This window comes from Narcine bancroftii, chromosome 8 (genome assembly GCF_036971445.1).
Source record: "Narcine bancroftii isolate sNarBan1 chromosome 8, sNarBan1.hap1, whole genome shotgun sequence".
Classification (NCBI taxonomy): Eukaryota; Metazoa; Chordata; class Chondrichthyes; order Torpediniformes; family Narcinidae; genus Narcine; species Narcine bancroftii.
The window spans coordinates 44548235-44570213 of NC_091476.1; the positions used below are offsets into that span (position 1 = coordinate 44548235).

General features: G+C 40.5%; 1 protein-coding gene and 1 long non-coding RNA gene across 2 annotated transcripts in view; one reads left to right on the top strand and one right to left on the bottom strand.

The window, feature by feature from the left end:
• Positions 1–261: 261 nt before the first annotated feature.
• LOC138740629 (tripeptidyl-peptidase 2-like) overlaps positions 262–21979 on the bottom strand; it is a 128386-nt gene continuing 106668 nt past the window's right edge. Inside the window, exons 24-29 of the mRNA XM_069893545.1 lie at positions 17322–17470; positions 15451–15538; positions 12821–12951; positions 10322–10532; positions 4412–4531; positions 262–2500 (exon numbers count right to left, since the gene is read on the bottom strand). Of these exons, the coding sequence (XP_069749646.1) occupies positions 2411–2500; positions 4412–4531; positions 10322–10532; positions 12821–12951; positions 15451–15538; positions 17322–17470 (789 nt within the window). The 3' untranslated portion in view covers positions 262–2410. The remainder of the gene's footprint in view (positions 2501–4411; positions 4532–10321; positions 10533–12820; positions 12952–15450; positions 15539–17321; positions 17471–21979) is intronic.
• LOC138740631 (uncharacterized) lies at positions 8987–18464 on the top strand. Its single transcript, XR_011343080.1, has 3 exons — positions 8987–9069; positions 10333–10541; positions 18028–18464. It is a non-coding gene; the product is annotated as an uncharacterized lncRNA (long non-coding RNA).

Genomic DNA, 21979 nt, shown 5'->3' on the forward strand with positions numbered 1-21979 from the left:
AGAGATACATTCTTCACACAGAAGGTGGTGGGTATTTGAAAGAGGTTTCCAGAGAAAGCAGTAGAGGAGAGGACAATCGTAATGTTTAAAATATATTTTGACAAGTTACTTGGATAGGGAAGGTTTAAAGGGAGATGGGTTAAATCCAAGTAATTGAGACTAGCTCAGTCAGCATGAACATTGGGCTAAATGGCCTGCCTGTTTCTGTACCATAAACCTTTATGTCTGTGAATGATCAGTTTCAGGGAACAGACACATAAATTATGTCGAACCATTGATGATTTATTTGGCTTGAATATTCAGTAATCATTTGCAGAATGGATTATCACAGTTGACAGTAAGTGTGTGTAAATTAGCAGTCTTTCCTTAACATCACAGGCCACAGATTTCCACCAAATAGACATGAAAATTGCCAGTTGTCAATCAGCATATTGATTGTTAATTGATAAACACTGATAGGCATTTACAAAAGGGCATTCCAACATGAAGGCACAAAGGGGACCTACCTTGATCCCCACTGCAGTATAAAGAATATATCTGTTTTGTTCTGAAAAAATTATCACGTAAAAAGCAACATCATGCATTCTCATATATAATCAAACAGCATTTACATAAACAACAGCTGAAATTATTTTTATATTAAAACCTGCATTGCACAACATAAGCAACCTATGAATATTTATCCAATTCTATGAAGAACTAATGGTGTTTTCATTGGCCTAATAGATCGTCTCGTCTCAGTTGGCTTTTGAGTTTTGTTCGTCTCAGGTATGAAACATTTGCAAATCTTACTTCTGAAACTTGAGGATAGAGGGGGTCCAGAGGAGAAGGCGGGGGGAGGGCGCGGGAGAGAGAGTTATCTGGGCAACAAGGAAAGGCGGGTTCAGAGCAATGATGTGACGGTGGAACAAGGGAGCATACCACAGGTTTGGGGGCACAATTCATACAATTGTAATTCCTTGATTTTTAAATCAACAAACACTTTGTTGGAGGCACTCAGCGGACCGACCAGCATCAGTGGGAGAATGTTCCGCATTTCCTGCTAATTTCCTCCAGAAGACTGTTCCAGATTCCGCCATCTCTGTCACCCTATCCCTATACATTTGTATGTTCATTTGTTCTGTGGGTGTGAGGATCCTCAGCAAACACCATGCTTGCTGCTTCTGAACAGGTGGTGGCTCCACTGGAACATTTTAGCCGGGAATCATGCTGGTGAGGTTCTGGAGACAGACAGAAACCAAACCAAGACAGCAGTGAACCAGGTGAGTTTCGACCTCCATGGCCAGCATCTTCATGGCCAGAGGTTACCGTAGCTCACAAATGAACATTGGTCAGGGAGTGGAACTTGTGTTTGGGCACAAAGCCGACACATGGCCACGAGCCCCTAGGCAAGTGAAAATTCCATTTCGACAAATAAAAGCACGGTTTTGCAATTGGATGTAAATCAAATTTAGACATACAGTACGGTAACAGGCCCTTCTGTGCAATTAGACCCAATTGACTACAACCCCTATACGTTTTGAAGGGTGGGGAGGAAACACACGCAGACATGGGAAGAATGTACAAACTCCTTATAGACTGCACCGGATTCAAACCTGGGTCGCTGGCTCTGTAATAGTGTGGTGCTAACCACTACAATGACTGTGCATCCCTTCCTGATTTCTTGCATTCCTGTTCACACAAAGGGAAAGGAAATGCAAACCATATTCCTCACCCAGCACATCAACTGCCAAAGCTGAAGGGCAACGGAGCATGTGCAAATCGACGCAGATATGCTTTTGATGGGCAGAAGCCATTCAGAGTTATGTGATAAGGGCAGTCACCACACAATTCAGCCTTGGTCCCAAGTCCAAAGGGTGACTAGCCTCCTCCTGTGCCTGTCCCTCAGTAGGTTTCACCCAATCTCTTTAGATGTCCCAGTTTTTTTCAGACAATGACCTAGGAGAGCCCCTTGCCATTCTGTGAAGGGGCATCACATCGACTCCGCGCATCATTTTTTGGATCAATTAACACTACGAATCACAAACAGAATAAAGCACTTGCTCCTTTCAGTTCAGTGGGAAGGAGAAAGGAAGGCATGGAGAAAACAAGTGAGATTGAAGGAAAAATGCAACACCCTCCAGGGTAACCATAGAATTTTACACAAGGAGGAAGGAGTCCCTCAGCTGTTCCATGACTGAGGTGATGTGAGGAGATCCCTCGGGAGCAACAAACAGAACCTGAAGACTTAGTAACACCAACAAACATTTTGTCACTTTTTTTCGATTCCTCAACAATCCTATTTATTTTTTAAAAAAGGAGAAAGGTGAAAATAACACAAATGCAAGGTCCATTGCAAATGTCTGTCAGAGTGCTCCCAAACCAATACTGATTACACATGCACTCAGAGTCTTCATTCCACAAGTAACATTCAGAACGGAACATAATCCGGGGGATACATCACCAGCAGTGAATTCTCGTAGAAGGAGGCGCAGTGTTTCCAGCCCAGAGAACTCATCAACTGCAAGAGAAAACATGTTTGCTGAATCAACAATTTCTTAATTCACCAATACTTCCAGTAAAGTCATCAACAAAGAATAAAACACCAATTCAAAAACATTTAAAACTGGCAGCATAAAAAAATTCATGCTGCCTTGTGTGAAATTACCTGTTTCATCCTTCAAGTTGCTGTCTGATAGTTGGAAACATGATGAAGAAATATGAATGGGCAAAGACCAGATGAGCATCTCTGAAACATACAGTGGCTCAGGCCACTAGTGCATTGTGCAGCAAGCACAGCTGCTGAGAATAGCTCTAAAATCCCTCCCCCAGTTGTTCCTATCTGGCATGCATCCTCTCCACCCCCCCCCCCCCACCATATCCAGCACCCAATCTCCCCTTCCTCACCCAACAGCCATACTCACCTCCCCACCTAGCATCTAAACACCCCCTCCTGCTCCCCACCAAACACTTCCCTCCCCTTTGCCCCTAGTAACCAAGCACCCTCTCTATCCAGTGTCTAAGCCTCCCATCCAGTACCCTAACCTCCACTTTTCCCAACAGCCTTCCCCACACAGTACCTAACTCCCTTCCAATCACCACACAACCCTCCCCACCCACCACTCATCCCTCCCCACCCACCACTCATCCCTCCCCATCTCCCTTCTCTCTTCTCACCCACTAACCAACCCTCTCCTCCCTCCCCCTTGCCACCCACGACCAACCCTCCCCACCTCTTTCTGCCCAATGCCATGCTGCACACCCCCACTCCCTCTCCCTTGCACTCTTCGCCCCATGCCTGCTCTGCTTTCTTAGCCCTGATGCCACTCTGTCCATTGATGTGCAGCTTTGTGAAGAATTTAAAAACAAGAGAGCCTATGCTTTTTCTAAATTTTAAAGTGACAAATAGATCACTGGGGCTATGCCAGTGTCTGAGAGATAACTTCCATCTGCCTGCTGCCCCACTGTTTTCTCTCTGGATACTAATCCCCTTCCTAGTGCCTCCTTCCACCCTGGTCACAGAAATCAAATCTCTGCTGCACTCTCCCTCCTCCACTTGCAACACCTGCTGGCTTTATTTTGACTGCATGCTGGAGTGAACCACCGGAATTTGAATTTCTTGTTAATTTAACGTAAATGTTAACAGGAAGTGATAGGTAGCAGGTGCTAAATCTAAGATCATGAAAGATGTTGTAGAAATATACTTCACAGAAGTGGGCCCTTCAGCCCATCCCCTCCCATCCAACCTTTTTATCCATTTACACAAAACTAATTTGCCTGCAATTGGTTCCTTACTATCTAAGTGCCTGTATAAAACCTCTTAAACATTGTGATTGGACCCAACTCAATCATCTCCTCTGGCAGTGAGTTCCAACCATTAACCATTCTCTGTAAACAAAAACTTCCCCTTAAATCCACTTTAAAGCTTGTTCATCCCACCTTAATCTTCTGCCATGAAAAAAATACATTTCATCTCCCCTATCTTAGAACTTTATACACCTCTGTCAGGTCACATCAGCCTCCTTGGAAAAACAAGCCAAGCTGATCCAATCTCTCCCCAGAACTAAAGTCCTCCATTCCAGACAACATCCTGGAGTGTGGAGACCAGAACTGCTCCAAGTGTGGTCTAACCAGTGTTTTGTAAACATTTTGCAACATAACTTCCCAACTTTTATATTCTAAAGTTCACTCTTTCTAAAGCACACATTCAAGGTCATTGCTTATTGACTAGCTTGACTTTACCCTTTATACCTTCAGAAAGATCACCCTGTACCTCAGCATCCACCATCTCACAATGCGAGGAACCAGCCACCGACTTGTTTGAGGGTATGTCCTGTGGATGACAGTGAATGCTCCTTTGGCTGCACCGTGCAAAGCTGGCCTGGAGCAGTTTGCCTTTGTTCCCTTGTGAGGAAAGAACCCATGCACCCACCTGAATACAATTGTTCCAGTTTTCCTGACTTGGCTTATTGTCAACAATTTTTGTCGCAAACTTCAAAGCCCGTCCAAAATGTTGCTTCGTCAAGGCATGTTTGTATGCAAATGTTAGTGCCTGGAAACAGAAATATATACAAAGTGGTCAATGAAAACACCAACATGAATTCACAAAGCTCGCCTGAATGGAATGCCTTCCCTGTTGCTAGATCTTTCTCTCTACTCAGGATGAAATTAAGACACCATGAATGCAAACCAAAGAGCTCCACTCAACAACAATGCACAGGAAAGATCCATACAAAAAGGCTCAACAGGGTGGATGGAAAGTTGATGATTCCCTGATTGTGTAGAAGCAGAGGGTGGTGGTGGTGGGGGGGTTGAGTCCATACAGTACCAAAATAAGAACGAAGACAAGAAACCATACATTCAGGATTGAGACAAAACATTTCTTCACCCAAATTCTTTGGAAATCTATACCCAAGAGGTCGTGGAGGCTAGTGCTATGTGTAGTTGCTGGAATTGAACGAGTACACAAGAATATGATAAGCATACATAGTATATGTGATTAAAACCTTTATCACATGGTAGCTGTGTCAAAAACAGGTTTAACATGGAAGGAGCTTTTAATGGGATTTGATGGGGAAGTTCATTTGCCCATCCCGGCAGAGAGTGGTTAATATCTGGAACTCACTGCCAGAGGAGGTGGTGGAGTCCAAAACAATCATTATATTGAAGAGATGTTTAGACTGGAAAGACAAAGGATAGGATCCTATTTCAAGAAAATGGGTTGAACATAGATTGGTTAAAAAGGTCAGCATGGACTGGTGGATCAAGGAGCTCACTTCCGTGCTGCACGACTCTCTATGACTTTATATTCAAGATTTTTTTAGATATCAAAGGATATGGAGTTAGCGTAGAAAATGGTGGAGTTAAAGTCACAGCCATGATTTTACTGAACGGTAAAGCAGATTTAAGGGCTGAATGGCTTTTCCTGTTTTTATTGATCAGTGGTTCTCAACCTTTTTTTTTTCCACTCTCATACCACCTTAAGTAATCTCTTACTATCCACAGAGCAACTATGGCACAGGTGAGTGGAGAAAAAGGTTGAAAACCAGTTTTATTACAGCGAGTTAGACACAAGTGGAAATTGCTTTGAATCTAAATAAGATTGCAAGACCACAGTAACGATGAAGAGAAGTACTGTGGAGATCATTCTGACTGGTCATATCACTATCTGGTATAGGCATGCCAATGCACAGGAAAAGACTACAGAGAATTATAAAACACCGCCAGAGCTATCATGGGTACCAGCCTTCACTACATTAAGGGCATCTACAAGATGCAGTGTCTAAAAAAAGCTGCCTCTATTCTCAAGGGGCTTCACCACCCAGGCCATGCCCTCTTCTCACTACTAACATCAGGAAGGAGGTACAGGAGCCTGAAGATGAACACCCAACAGTACAAAAACAGCTTCTTCCCTATCATTGGATTTCTGAGTGGACAATGAATCACAGACACTACCTCACTTTTTCTCTTATTTTGCACTAACACTAATTTTTAAAAAAGTAATTTATAGCTATTTTGAACCTATAATGCTACTCAAAACAACGAATTTCATGGCACATGTTCATAACACTAAATTCCGATTCTGAGTTACCATTTAACTCTTTAGCGTGAAGTGAGGGATTTTTGATTCATGTTTTTAAATACAAAGCAGAAAGTAGGGCAGGAAACAAGGCAGAGTGAAGAATTTGCATTTTTATGCATCTTGCCCATCTTCTGGAAGTCTAAGTAGTTCACAGTCACTGTCGCATGATTGGAAGCTTGCTGCCCATTTGTACAAAGCAGGCTCCCTCCAATGGCAATAAAATAAACAGCCAGTCAAACTTTGGCGATGTTGGTCCGTCTATAAATATCAATAACAAAATCAGAGAACTCCTTTCCTCTTCTTTGGAAAAGGGTCACAGATCAAAACTCTCTGATTGAAGCTGGTCTCAATTTATAAGAACAATTTTGAATTGAGATTTGGAAGTACCAGTATAAGTGTGGATGCAGTCAATGAGTGACATCATTTAAAGTAACATCCATAAAGTTGTTGAAAAGATATGTGTTAAAATCATTTCAACTGCTCCAGGTGAGGCATTTTAGTGGTAGGCAATGAGCCCAGACTATGATGGGAGAATGGAGTAGTAATGTGGTTCACGCAAAGAGAGACAGGGGAGAATACAAGATAACAATTCATAGAACGATAACTAAACAGGGGATTTGATTTTTGGAGGATAAGACATGAAACGCAGAGAAGTTAGGTTAAACTCGGATTAAACTTTGCTGCAAGTACTGTACTCTATTTTGGTGCACTGATCTTCAAATTTGCAATTTGCCAACAACACCATAGCAATGGGCCAGTTATCAAATAACTAAAAGACAAAATACAGGAAAGAAATTGAAATTCTAGTGGCATGCTGCCAAGATAATAACCTCTTCCTCAGCATCAATAAGATGAAGGAGATGAGCATTAGCTTCAGGAGAGGGGCCACCAGAGTGTCAAGAAACTGGAACAATTCCTAAGTTTGTGGTGTATCCCCCTCCCCACCCGCCACCGTCCCTCTACAACTTCTACAGGTGCACTGTCGAAAGCAGACTTGCAGGATGCATTACAGTGTGGGACTGGAGCTGCTCTGCTCAAGATTGGAAGCTACAGAAGGTGGTGAATGCAGCTCAGAATATCATGCAAATTTCCCCCCCCCACCACCCACCATGGACTCCAGTGACATCACCTGCTCCTGAGAAAAGGCAGTTAACACACTGAAGCACCCGTCACATTCCAGACATACTCTTTTCTCCATCCTCTTAGTAGGGACGAGGTTTAAGAGGGTGAAAGCATGAACAAACAGGCTAAAAGACCTTTTTTCCTTGTAGCCATCAGGCTCCTGAATAAACCCCAATACTGTGCTCTTGCTTTGTGCTATTGATCTTCCTTTTCATTGTAATCCTACACTCTGTAAATTGTAGGGTTTACATAGCTGTATGAATATTCAAGATAACTTGTTACTCTGTAGAAGAATCCTTCTCATTCTACTGAGCCAGTGGTTCTCAGCCTTTTTCTTTCCACTCACATACCACTAAGTATTCCCTATGCCATAGGTGCTCCATGATTAGTTAGGGATTGCTTAAGGTAGGATGTGGGTGAAAGAAAAGAAAAAGTTTGAAAACCACTGTTTTAATCGTACCTAATTAACTCGTTATGTGCATGGTTTCATAACTCCAAAGGAAATGGGCCAATGACAATTTTTCTCTAGCAAAATATTTCAGTAACAATTGGGTCTAGAGCAGTGATTCTCAACCTTCCCTTCCCACTCACATCTCACCTTAAGCAATCCCTTACTGATCACAGAGCACCTATGGCATAGGGAATACTTAGTGGTATATGAGTGGAAAGAAAAAGGTTGAGAACCACTGTTCTACTCTATTCTGACAAATTTAAGGAATGTGAAATGGAACAAAACACTTGAAGGAGGTGCAAGAAAGATTTAGAAGGATGATTGCTACCAGAAATTAAATGTATAAAATAGTAAGATAATTGAAGAGACTGGTATTCTTCTCTCTTGGGAAAAAAGGATCTTACGATAACTTGACAGTGTTCTTCACAAATGAGTTACCATCATGGTTTGTTAGTTATGACCCAGGGAATATGATCCCACATAATCTGAAATATAATTAAATTACAAATATATCCAACAGGATTCTCAGGAGAAATTATGCTACTCAAAGTGCTGAGAATGGGTGGAGTGATGAAGGGACTTGATATGCCGACTCTGATGTACTTTCTCTGTTGACTTTCAGTAATAATTTTACAACTTCTAGGACTGGCTAAGGTGAGTATAGCAGATAGATTTAAAGGGAACCTGGATATGCCACAAGAGAGAAAGGGTGGCAGTTAGGTAGGGTGGAAGTGGGAGTGTGCCCTGGCTAAACACTAGATGAGACAAAGAGCCTATTTTCTGTGCTGCAGACAATATAACTCAATGCACCCACCAATCATTAGCTGGTACAAACAAAAGACTACCACTGATCTTACAGAACCCCACATATATATCTTCCTGATGTGCTCTGCCCCAGATATGTTCAAGTTTATTACTCACACATAGCAAATAAATAAATAGACAAATATATCTATATAAATAATATCTATGATGTATATTATATACATATCATGTATCATAAATATGTATGTATTTCTTGCTCACACACATAAATATATATCTAACTATATATATATAGTGTATAGAAATATGGATATATAGAGGTACATATAGATATACACACAAAAAAATGTGTTTGTATGTATTGATGTATACAAACATACACCATTAAATTGATTAGAATTTGGGATACAACATAGTATTTCTGTGCTGTTTCTCCTGAATAGTTATCTGCATCTGATGTGCGGGAAGGATGCTGCTAAAGAGTGTGTGATGTTGCGCCAACATAAAACATATCTGGCACCCAAGGAGGCAATGTGTTGCTATGGTAATCCAGCACATACACACAAAAATAATAAGCAAAGTTGCTATAGTAACCGAGAATATGCTGCAGATCAAGAGACAGCTCAACAGTCGGCTGACAACATTAAAGCATCAACGTTCCTCACTGAACGTGAGCAGACTGCAGGATAGTGAATTCTCAAAGTCTCCTGAAGGTTGTGGATATTTGGGAGAAGGGAAATGTCCTTGAGGAAGCAGAATAGGAAACACTTGTTGGGCAAGGAAATCAATAGGTGTGTAACAAAGGCAGGAACATGGGACAGGATATGGGTCAGCAAAATCTCGGAGACTGCTGGTCTTGCAGTAATTGCGTGGATTTTGTATGTTCCCCTGGTTGCTCTAGTTTCCTCCCACATTTCAGGGATGTGCTTAATTGGCCACTATTGTGTAGGTAAATGTTAGAATCTGGGGGTAGGGGGAACTGAGAGGAATAAGTAAGGATTGGGTACAGAAAAACTAAAGGGGAATGGGATGGCTCTGTGAGTTAGCACAGACTAAATGGGCTGAAATGGCTTCTTTAAATGTTGCATCAGGGTTTTGGGTAGCTCTGGTCTCGCTTAAGGCAGCAGTTAGCACAATGCTCTTATGGCGCCAGTGACCTTGGTTTGAATCCAGCGCTGTCTGTAAGGAGCTTGCACGTTCTCCCCTTATCTGTGTGGGTTTCCTCCAGGTGCTCCAGTTTCCTCCCACCCTCCAAACTCATGGGTTTTGTAGGTTTATTGTATATGGGCAGAAATGGGCTCATGAGTTGGAAGGTCTTGTTATTGTGCTGTATCTCTAAATTTAAAAAATTAAATGTCACATTTACCATGATACACTGATAAAGTTTGTTTTGTAAAATGTCCAGCTAGACATTTAATATATATGCAAGTAGGACATACTACAGAAGTGGAGGGTTACAGAGAAATTAATTAGTACGGAGCAAAGACAACACAAATTTACTCATGTGAGGCTCATTCAGGAATCTTGTTAATGGTAGAAAAGAAACTGTCCTTAAATCTGGTAATATGTCATTTCACATTTGTGAATCTTCCTCCTGACAGGGGTCATGTGGTGACGATAATATGGGTGGGGTAGGAAGAGTCTAATAGGTTGGCTGCTTTTCAAAAGTAGTGAGAGGTATAGATGGAGATGATTTGGGGAGGTGATGTGTTATGCTCTGAACTACATTCTCAACCCTCTGCAGCTTCTTGCTGTCTTTAAACCAAAGTAAGGGTTTACCTGCAACTAGTTAGCACAAATTCTCCAGACAGATTCAATTAACAAGGGAGTTATTTAGTTGGATGGGCCTATATTTATGAGGTTTAGAGGAATAAGCACTTTGAAACACATAGCTTGACAGGATAAATGCCCAGTTTGCTTACCTTACTGTCAGTGAGATCAACCCACTTCTGGACATCATGGAAAGTCTCCATCAGGCTCTGGGATACATCACAGGCCTCATCTTCATACTGACTGACTGATTTGCTTGAACCCTCTTCATTTTGTGACTGGGATTGGAGAAACATATCAGCGAGTGCACATCCTTTCAGACAGAGGCCTTCGATTAATGCTGACCTTTGCTTTTCCATCTCACTGAAACAGGTAAGATAGTTTAAGCTCCAAAACCATTTGTTGCAGTTAATGTTTTCAAGAACAAATCAACAAGTAATCAGGTTAATATATATATGCTTCTCAACCTGAGCCTGCTCCATCTCTTTGGAGGTCAATAATCACACATGGCTGCATGGATCAAGCTCCTTCCCAGCCCAAAACCTCCTCCAGCTTCAGCACCCTTAAATTTCTTCAATCCTCAGTTGCAGACAGCTTGGAAAGCTCTAGTTTTAACCACTTGCAAGTTCTGGAATCTCGCCTTTCTTTATGTCAACCTCTTCTCAACCAAGGTTTTGACTGCCCTTATACATCTCATATTCCACCAAGGTTCTAACAATTTAATGACTTGAAAACTGAATTTTTCAATTTCAGGTAACCCTTGCCTCGTGTGTTTCTTCTCCTTTTTATTCGAATCCATCTTCAGTCCTCCCATTTTTGTTACGTTACCCAAGCCCTCCTTATCCAGTCCCCATCATTCATTTCACCCTCCATCTCCTGGTTTCATCCACTTAGCAGCCACACACTCCACCCAATGCATCCCCTCTCCTATCTGGTTTCACTCCCATTACCGTTCCCATTATCAGTTTAAGATTCCAGCATATCAGTAGCCTTTGTGTTCCCACTCAGCAGCCTCCAGCATCCAACTCCCCTTCCCCACCCCCCCCCCCCCCACTCACCTGGTTCCATTTGCCTTTTTAACCCCTTGTCTACTTCCACCTAGCACACCCAACTCAACCCCTCCCTCAGTTGGCTTCATGTGTCTATTATGCTTCACCCCTCCTCAGCCCACCTATTACAGACTGGCCCTTCTCTTCCCTCCCTCTCTCCCCTTTATACTGGCTATTTTCCCTCTCTTCTTATCTTGATGCATGGTCTTGACAATTCCTTCCCCACCCCACACACCTCAACACACTCACTCCTTGCAGAACTTTCTTTTGCTCCACATTCCAGTGTCTGAAGTCTCTTGTGAATCAAAACCTTGTAAACAGTGTGTGCCAAAATAAATATATGTGGACACAGAAGGAGAGAACATCGATATCATTCTCAAGGCCATGTGCCAAAGGATCAGAATAATGCACAGCCTGAATAAAATTAAAGGTGTTTATATGTTAGTGTTAAATAGAGAAGGGGAATGTTAAAGACTCTCATCAAGGAAAGAATACAAGGTTTCTGAGATCATATAAAATATCAATGCAGAACAAGCAATACATTTATAAGACAAATAAGTGCAATTATGAGAATCGGTAAAAAAAATTATGGATTTCTTGCCATCACCAATTCCCTGCAGATGTCACTGTTGCAATATTAACAGAGACATCTGCTTGTATAGACAAAGGACCAGAAGCAGGGGCACATCACAAACTACTCCCATTCATTCTTCTGCTAGCTCACTCCACTTTCCCACTCTATCCCAACATCCCTTGATTCCCTTTAAGGTCTACACATTTATTGATCTCCGATCTCAAATATAATCCACAACAGAAAATCAAAGTGAACTTAGGTAAAGAATATCAAAGATTCAAAGCTTCAAAATCAGCTTTTCATCTTATCTCTTACCCTGAGACAACTCTACAACTCGACTACGTTCTCCAATTCAGAGGAAATAGCATTTATCTCAAAAAACTTTACAAAGTTCAATTAAGTTTTTTTTTTCATTTTCAAAACTTCAGTGAGTTTTATTGTAAGGGTGTTAGGAGTACAGCTAGCACCTGACCTAGTCAGCAATAGTGGATAGGGATAAGGAAATTAATAGTTGCATGTGACATCCTACCTCTCCCAGAGGTTTTTGTGGAGTGTGCTGCAAGAGTGATGGACAGGAAGAAGTGTCCAGGCATGGGGCACTGGACCACATTGATGCGAGAAATTCAGTGCCCCAGCTACTCTAATTTACAGCCTTTATCATACATTTGACTGTAGAACAGAATATAGGTCAGTTCTGGATGACACAAGCACTTTGGCCCATGATGCCCACATGAACCAGGATGCCAAGTGAAATTCTACATACGCTGCAAGAGGTCCGTATCCTTCATTCCTGACTGGTCAGGTGTCTAAATGCTTCTGAAACTCTGCTATCATATCCGCTTCCATCACTTCCCCTGGCAGCACATTCTAGGCTACTCTCACTCTCTGTGTAAAAGCACATGTGCCTTGTAAATCTCCATGCTTTCAAATTCCTAAGCGACTTACCGACATTACTGTCCATTCATTTATAAATATCACAAACAAGGAATCGACTTGGGTGAGTGAGCGCATACACATTGTGCAAGTACCTTTTGATAGAGGCAGCATCTGGTCTTGGGTCAGTCTTCATGGCCAAATAGGTCACCAAGGCATTTTGGTCAATGTGCGAGATAACCACGTTTGCTGCTTGAATAATTTCATTCAGTCTCTTCAACCTTTCCTGGGAAGAGAAACCAACATGCCAACAGAGTTCATGGAAAGCCCAGCAGAGTAATTTAAGAATTCAAATTCAGCTGAATGTATAACAGAAGTAATTGTACTAATAAAAGTCCAAACAAACCCCAGCTTGAGTGAATCTTAATTACCCTACGAATAACATCTAGATGCGTAGTTCTGTTAAATTACCACAAAGCAGACATCACTAACTTCTCACAGCAAAAAACGTGGAGCTTACAAGTGATACTCAAATCCCAATGAACCATAAAATCGTAGAGCGCTGAGAGATGCCATTCAGTTCATCATACCTGTGGCAGCTCTCTGACAAAACTATAATCCCACAGTCCTCTATTCTAACACCTCTGAAAATTCAAGTAGTTATCCAATCCCTTTTTGAAAATTACCTTTGAATCTGCTTTCATTGCCCCTCTTGAGGCGATGCATTTTAAAACAATCAAAAATCCAAGTTACTAAACAACTTATCCTATTCTTACCAAAATAATAATTTTTTTTAAAAAACACCATTAAATTTACCCTGAACCTTCCCTCCAAATAAGAGAATGTTCAGCTCCTCCTGAAACTCATCATTCCAAGAGACCTTCTGTTAAGAGACCCTTTCAGGTGGCCTGAACAACCTATTGTAAAGCCACATATTCTCCTCCCATGTGGCGAAGGAAGTACTCAGCTGAATGCTCCAAAAGCACCTCTGAGGCACTGACACCAGCCCTCCTCCGGGAGGGATAATCGGCGGAATGCCGGGCTCTGCCGAGGCACCTGAATGTGTAGCTGCTGTAAGCGGCTGCCTGGGGGCGGGCTGATGACTCTACCAGCCAGCGACCCAACTCCCTGCTGCCTGACAGCGGTCCCCCCGCCCCGCTGCCTGATAGCCGTCCCCTGCCCCGCTGCCTGACAGCCGTCCCCTGCTCCACTGCCTGACAGCTGTCCCCTGCCCCGCTGCCTGAAAGACTCTGTCCTACTGGGGAGGGGAGGTCGGTGGGGGTCATCAGGTCAGGGGCGGCTGGCAGGGGAATGTCGGGGCAGGGTGGTCGGCGGGGGGTGTCAGGGGGCGGCTGGTGTAGGCTGTCACAGCCCAGCTGGCCGCTCCTGCACCCGGGCCACACTCTGCTGCTCACTGGAACTGTGTTGGAAACACAGAGCAGTTCCACCTGTGTGGGGGATTATGGGTAGGGAAGACGGCCATTGCTATGCTGCTGTGGCACCAATCGTCCTGCCTCCATCAGATCCAGAGGCGCATAAGAATAGACCCTTTCAGGTGGACCAGGCAACGCTGCAGCAGCCTTTTAGGGCTGCCACGTGAAAGGTGAGTCTGCAGGTTAAGCTCTACTCCAGCCGCTGCCCTCAAGGCGGAGGGTCCACCTGAAAGGCCCTAAAGTTTCTCTGCACATGGTAACCTTGCTGAAGTTTGGGGCCCAGAATTGGCCACAATATTGCTGTTCAAGGTTCGCAGGTGATCTGTGGCTTCAATTTAAAAAAAAAACATTGAATTAATATAAAACATAAAGTGGTAATAAACAACCTTAGAGCTTGGGAAGCAACATCAGGTTTACAGCCCACAAAGTGCAGGAGTAGCAATGAAGACAATAAAACTTCCAGCATCCCCTCCACCATCAGATATCTCAATGGGCAATGAACCACAGACACAAATTTTTTTTTAATATAAATTGTAATTCAGAGCCATTTTTCACCTGTGATGCTTCTGAGAAACAATGAATTTCATGACAATAAATTCTGATTCTGAGCAAAAAAGCAATAATGGAGGTAGTTGGATCATCACTTAAAACTAGTGCTCCCCAATTTCCTCCAAAAAACTTGCCTCCTGTATGAAGCTTTCTGACATAAACCCAGTTTTAATCAAGTAAATGGATTCAACTTTGAGTGTCTTTGGAAAAGTAATGGACTGCATAGCTTGCACGATGAACCAATTCTATGGCGGGCATTGCAATCCCATGTTGAAGGAATTTTCCATACAATATCTAAAAGAGCTAGTTAGCAGTTACTATTCGTTCTAAAATGCTCTTGAGAAGTTTCATTCATTCATTGTACATTGAAGGCACCTTCAAAATGCCACTTGGCATGGTCACAGGATTCTGCCCCATAAACACGGAAAGGAATGCCACAGGAGAGTGAGATACAATTCATTGAACTAGTGTTAAGAACAAGTTATCCTATTAAAAACTAGGAGGCGTCTGCTATCCTTGTCCTACTGGATGGTTAAGAGTGAGGATCTAGATGGTGCTGCATTTGTGAAATCATCTTAAATGTATACTGTACTACAACTGCTTGAAATGAATCGGAAAGCATGACTAAGCCTAGAACAGATGAACAGGCCCTTTAGCCCATGTGTCTGTGCCGAACACGATGGCCACGTCAAACTAAAACTCTCATGCTTGCACTTGACCGATATCCTTCCCTTCCCTTTAAATACAAGAACACATAAGAATCAAGACTTTTGGTTCTATTATTACAGGTAAGGAAAACGCACCTTTCCAGAATCGAGGCTAGTGAGGATAGCAATATGCAATGGCAAGTGTTCAGGGTACATCGATATCAATTCTTCATGCAGATCCAATCTATGAGAAGAAAATCATAATTAATCTTGGCATGTAATTAGTAGGACTAAGTCAAGTTGCAGAAAGCTTTGAGTTCCAAAGAAGAAGTGATGGAGAAGTTAAAAGCCTCCAGATGCTGGAATCTTGAGCAGACAAAGCATAGTTGGAGGAACTCAGTAGGTCAGACAGCATCCCTGGGTAGAAATAGTCAGTCACTGCTTTGAGCTGGGATCATTTGTCAAACCCAGACCCAAAGTGTTGAGTGACCATTTCAACCCATGGTGCTATCTGATTTTGCCGAGTTCCTCCAGCTACTGTCTGCAGCAGAAGTAATGGAATGGAAGAGAGAGGCCTTGAGAAAAAAGGTCAGGGTGGTTCTTTAAGTGTGAACTACTAATTTTCAGGTGTTTAAAGAACAAATAAAAATCAAAAAGGAATAAAGATTAAAGAGAATGTTTAATTGACGAAACAGCAACAGGAGTAAACCCAACTTCAAAACTTAATCTTGCTGGACTTTCAATTCACTTCCATCTTCCCTCATATCCCCACATTTCTCTTGATTCCCTCATCACTTCCAGCTTTGAATACACTGGGAACGATGAACATCCAGAGCTCCTTAGGACAGGGAATTTCAAACACAATGTATTGAGATATCTCCAGTCCTTGATCTTCACCTTGAGGTGATGCCCTCCTTACCACATTTCACTTGCTATCCTTTTAGGAGTTCTCAAAATGTTATTCTTTCCAACAGTCACCTTTCATTTGTCCAAGCTCCAAAATATCTGGGCCCACTCTCACTCTCCTTACTGGACAATCTTCTTATTCCAGGAATCAATCCAGGCAACTTAGAAGCACCAGTGCTGCCCTATGTAAGGCAAATATATCTTTCCTTCGAGAGATGAAACCTGGAGTTGGTTCTCAAGGTGTGTCTTCCTAAAGCCACCCATACTTGCTGGTGCCTTCCCTGTTTTTGTGCTGCATGCCCCCCACAATTACCTTACTATTTACCTTCCCAAATGCTGGCTGTATAGACACATTAACTTTCAGATTATCATGAACCAGGATAGAAGTAGTAGTAGAAATGGGTAAGAAATGGGAACACTTACAATGCTTAAAACAATTTGAACAGCTACATGAATAGGAAAGGTTTAGATATGGGACAAATGCAAGCAAAAGGAATTCGCTGCGGAAGATGCCTTGGTCAGCATGGATAAGTTGGGCCGAAAGGCCTATTTTTGTACTGAATAACACTCTGAAAACAAGATCACTCCCAACACCAGCATTAAGTGGTTTAACACCATTCAAAAATTATTCTTGTTTTCCAATCTTAATTGCTTCTGGCATTCAAAGTGTCATATCAGACAACAAGATGCCAATTCTCACAGGAACTCCCTATTTACAATAAAGGCCAACAATTACCTTCTTGACTGCCTGCTATATCTAATATGCAAACTTCACTCTTCTAAATACATCCAATTAATTATGGAGAGAAATAAAATGCTGTAACAATGGGGAAATGGTCAATTCTAGACACTACAAGAAGCTGTAATTCTTGATTTTTGCAGCATTTAATTTTCTAAAATTGCCCCACCAATGAGAACCTAACTCAGCCACATCACAGACTAAGCTACCTTGCCACTAACATGACCAGAGAAGAATTAAACCCTACCTTACACCCCTGACATGGATTCATCCTGAAGGAAGAACATTGAGGTATTATGCTCCCACCTTCACAACAATCTATGGATCAGCTAACCTCAGCTATAATAGAATTGCTTTGATAGCCTGAATTTATACGACATACTTCGGCAACCACTGTATCTTGAGGTCTCTTAAAGCCTCCTCGAACATCTCCTTTGAGCTTTTTTCTTTGTCTTTGCTTGGCTTGTCTTTGTTTTCATTCTTTATCTTGTTTGGAGGAGCTATCATATGGTAGAACACAGTGTGCACGTCCTGAAAATAATTGCACAATTAGTATGCATGATAACCACTGCTTATATTTGCTGTAACTCAGCTCAAAATGTGCACAGAGGCTTAATGGATTGTAAGACCACCAATGAAAAAGAGTAACCATTGTATGATGGCTCTTGAGACTATATTCCTTGGAGTTCAGAATGAGGGGAGGACCTCATAGGAACATTTTGATTCTTGAAAGGCCTGGACAGAGTAGAGGTGGAAAAGTTATATCCCATGGTAGAGGAGTCAAGGACAAGGTGGCACAACTTTAGGATTGAAAGGCACCCATTTAAAACAGAGTTGCGGAGGAATTTCTTGAGCCAGAGTGGTGAACCACTGACAGCTGTGGAGGCTAGGTCATTGGGTGTACTTAAGGAGAGATTGATACATATCAGAATAATCAGGACATCAAAGGTTATGGGGAGAACACAGCAGAGTTGGGCTGGGTGGGAGAATGGATCACATCATGATGGAATAGCAGAACAGGCTTGATGGGCTGAATGGCTTACTTCTGCTCCTATATCTAATGGTTTTATTCAACTTCCAATCCACAGACTGAGCAGAACTTCAAATTAACGAGATTCAGCAACAGGAGTGATAGTCAAGAATTTGAATATCTGAGGAGGTGTGGCCATGCAAAGGACTTAGACAGACATGTTTTGGTTGAGCTCTCCATGAAGAGTACTAAATAGATAATCAAAACTTGAAAATCAAGATTTCCTTCATCAAAAATGGTTAAAGCTAGGATGAAGAAGCCAAGGCAGCCCGGAACAAAAGCGGAAGAAGCTTTTGTTCAACCGGGAACATTTGGCGCAAGTTCAAAAGGGAGCATTGAAAAATGGCGACAGGACCGGCAAAGCTGGGGAGTCGGGTCAAGAGCAGAGCATCATTCTGTAAAATGGAGAATTTGTGTAACCGATTCATGTGTTGAGATGGTGATGAGAGATATGATGGAGAAAATGACCAAAATAAAAGATTGTTGAAGACCTGATGGAGAGAATGGGTCAAGCAGAGAAAACAGGTCTTGGCATACCTAAAAAAATTAAAGGCAGATATAGTATTTTTACAAGAAACACATCAAATTGGAACATGCAAAATTAAAAAGAGGTTGGGTGGGGCAAGTAATTATCATCCTCATTTGAATCAAAAGGAAGAGGTGTAGCAATTTTAATTAAAAGAAATATACCAATAATAATAGAAGAGACATTAACTGATCAAGGGTACACTGTAAAATTTATGCAGAATCATGGACATTTATGAATATTTACACCCCAAATTATGACAATGAAGTATTTATGAAGGATATCTTTTTTAAAAACTGCAGGGGGAAGGCAAAATATATTGATTGGAGAAGATTTTAATTTCTGCTTAGATCCAATATTGAACAAATCAGTGAGAACAATAACAAGGGGGAGAACTGCAAAATTGATACTATCATTTATGAATGATTGAAATCTAATTAATATATGGAGGTGGCTCAACCCCTTAGATAGATACTATTCATTCTACTCAAGGGTACATGATTCACATACAAGGATCACCTTATTTTTAATATCTGCCCAGTTACAAATCAGAGTGGTAAAAACGGAGTATTTGGAAAGATGCTTATCAGACTACCCACCATTAACTAACTATCACAATAATGGAAAAGCAAGAAAGTATGTACAGATGGCGCCTTAACATTACATTATTAGAAAGGAAGGATTTTTGTGAATTTATTAAAAGACAGATAGAAATATTTTGTGAAAACAATCTTCCCTCCACTGACAAGTTTTCTAATATGGGATAGGCTTAAAGATTATTTGCAGGGACAAATTATTTCTTATACTAAAAATCTTAAAGAGAGACTATGCGAGAGAATTAGAAGGCCTAGAAAAGGATATAACAAAATTGTAAAAAAAAAGAACATAAGATACAAGAACACAAGAAAAATATAGAATATTAGAGAACATAGTTACAATATAATACACTACAAACATATAGAATGGAAAAATTATAATAAAAACTAAACAAAAATATTATGAACTAGGAGGACGGGCACATGAAGTGTTATCTTGGCAGGTTAAAGAAGAGGAGTCATTCAGAATGATAAATACAATAGAGACAGAAGCTGATACTATAGCATATAATCAAAAAGAAATAAATTGGATATAAACTATCATAAGCTAAAATTATAACCAAATGTCATCTATTTTTCCCCTGAGTAGATCGAGTAGATAGGAGTGTCCCCCATCACCAGCATTATTCATCCAAGCTATTGAACCTCTGGTGGAGATTATATGAAGGGATCAGGATATTAAGGGCTTCAAAGTTGGACAAGAAGAACATAAAATTAGTTTATTTGCTGATAAGGTGCTATTATATATGTCTGACCCAGCTGGATCCTTGATAAGATTACAAACAACATTAGAAAAAATATGGAAGAATAACAGGATATAAAATAAATATGGATAAAAGTGAGATAATAACATTGCAGAATATTGATTATGAAAAGATACCAAAAAGGGAGTAGATTTAAATGGAATAAAAGATGGAATTAAATACTTAGGAATAATGACAGATAATAATTTACAGAATTTATATGCTTAATTATACCCCTCTACTATAAAAAATAGAAAAGGTTCTACAGAAATGGAAATATCTGCCGATTACATTAGTGGGAAAAGTAAATTGTATAAAAAAGATAATGCTAAGTCTACAGTATCTTTTTCAATTGTTGCCTATTGTACTAATTAAAAATTTCTTTAAATTATTACATAATTGTTACACAATTATTACACAATTCCTATTGAATAACAAAAACCAAGATTTGCACTGGAAAGTTAACATGGGACTATAAATCGGAGTACTTAAAATTCAGATTATACTTCTTAAAATTCAGAAGTCTAAGTAGTATAATCTATCAGCACAAGCAAGATTCCTATTATCTTTGAAGAAAACAGATCCCCCCCCCCCCACTTCATGGATTCAAATGGGACTGAATTCAATAAGAGGAGACAATGAAGGACTTTATTTATAAGTGGAATGTAAGTCAATAACATAAAAAAGAATAATCCTATTTTAATACATATGATTAGAATAGGGCAAGAAATAAATGAATGTATCAGGGAAGAAAAACCATTATGTAAAAATATACTACTGCCTATGAATGAGGGTAATAAAATTTTGAATTCATGGTATGACAATGAATTAAATATGTTGATGATTGTTATATGGAAGGATCTCTTGTGTCTTTTGGACAATTAACTAAGTAAGGAGTAGCTAATGGGACATTCTTTTGCTCTCTCCAGTTAAGATCATTCTTAAGAGAAAGATGGGGACCAAACTTGGCCCCATCTGAAATTAGTGTGACGGAATGAACGATTTGGCTGGGGAACACACCAAAATTAATAAGGTACTTTGCTCTCCAAAATGAAAGTGCAAAACCTGGTTTACAGAGATCGAAAGAGATGGGAGTTGGATTTAGGAGTTACAATAATGGAAAGATGCTAGTCAGATTGGTGTTTGGATAGCATGACATCAATTATATATTATTAGTACAATTTTCTACACCAATTATACCTCACACCACAGAAACTACATAAATCAAAATCTGAAATATTAGAGACATGGAACTGAAATAGGAGCGTTTGTACATGCTATGTGGTTGTGTGTGAAGGTGAGACCTAGCAGTATATTACTGAAATACTAACAAGGATAACAGGGGTGGCCTTCGCAGATGACCCAGAGCTTTATCTTTTGGACAACTTCATTGAAATAAATAAGAAACTAACTAAATTCCAATTTTTTTAAAAACAGCTTTAGCTGTGCTATGTATTGCGATCACTAGGAAATCCAACTTCCCTCTATAGTTAGCACAATGGAATGCAGAGTTGAACAGTTGTATACTTATGGAGAAAAATCATATACAATCTAAAGAACAAATATGACATATTTATAAAAATAAGACAACCATATTTGGATTGTATAGGGGCCCAAATATATATTTAAACAAAGATGCTACTATTATAAAAATGTGACCTCCCCAATGAAAACTTTTTTTTTTAAACCTAATTGTAAACCCTGGCTGTGTACAGATTTATACTGTGAAGGGGGTAGGGGGAATGGGTTGTAGTGTTTTGCAAGAAAAAGTTTTATATATGCTTGAAAATGGAAAATTTTGATATGTATATTTATGGAAAAAACAAAAATAAAATATTCAAAAAAAATTGAATATCTGTGAATTTGGGAGTTTGTCAAATGTGTTCAGAAAAGTTTTCTAAACCAATATATAGCGGTACCAATGAGAGAGATGCAATACTTGATCTCCTTTTAGGAACCTGGCAGGTCAGGAATGTGCAGACAAACATTCTGGATCTTAACCATAATGTCATTAGTTTCAAGTTAATTATGGATAAGGATTGATCTGGTCCTCGAGTTGAGGTTCTAAATTGGAGAAAGGCCACTTTTGTGGAAATGAGAAAGGATCTAGGAAGAGTCGATTGGACTAAGTTGTTTCTTGGTAAG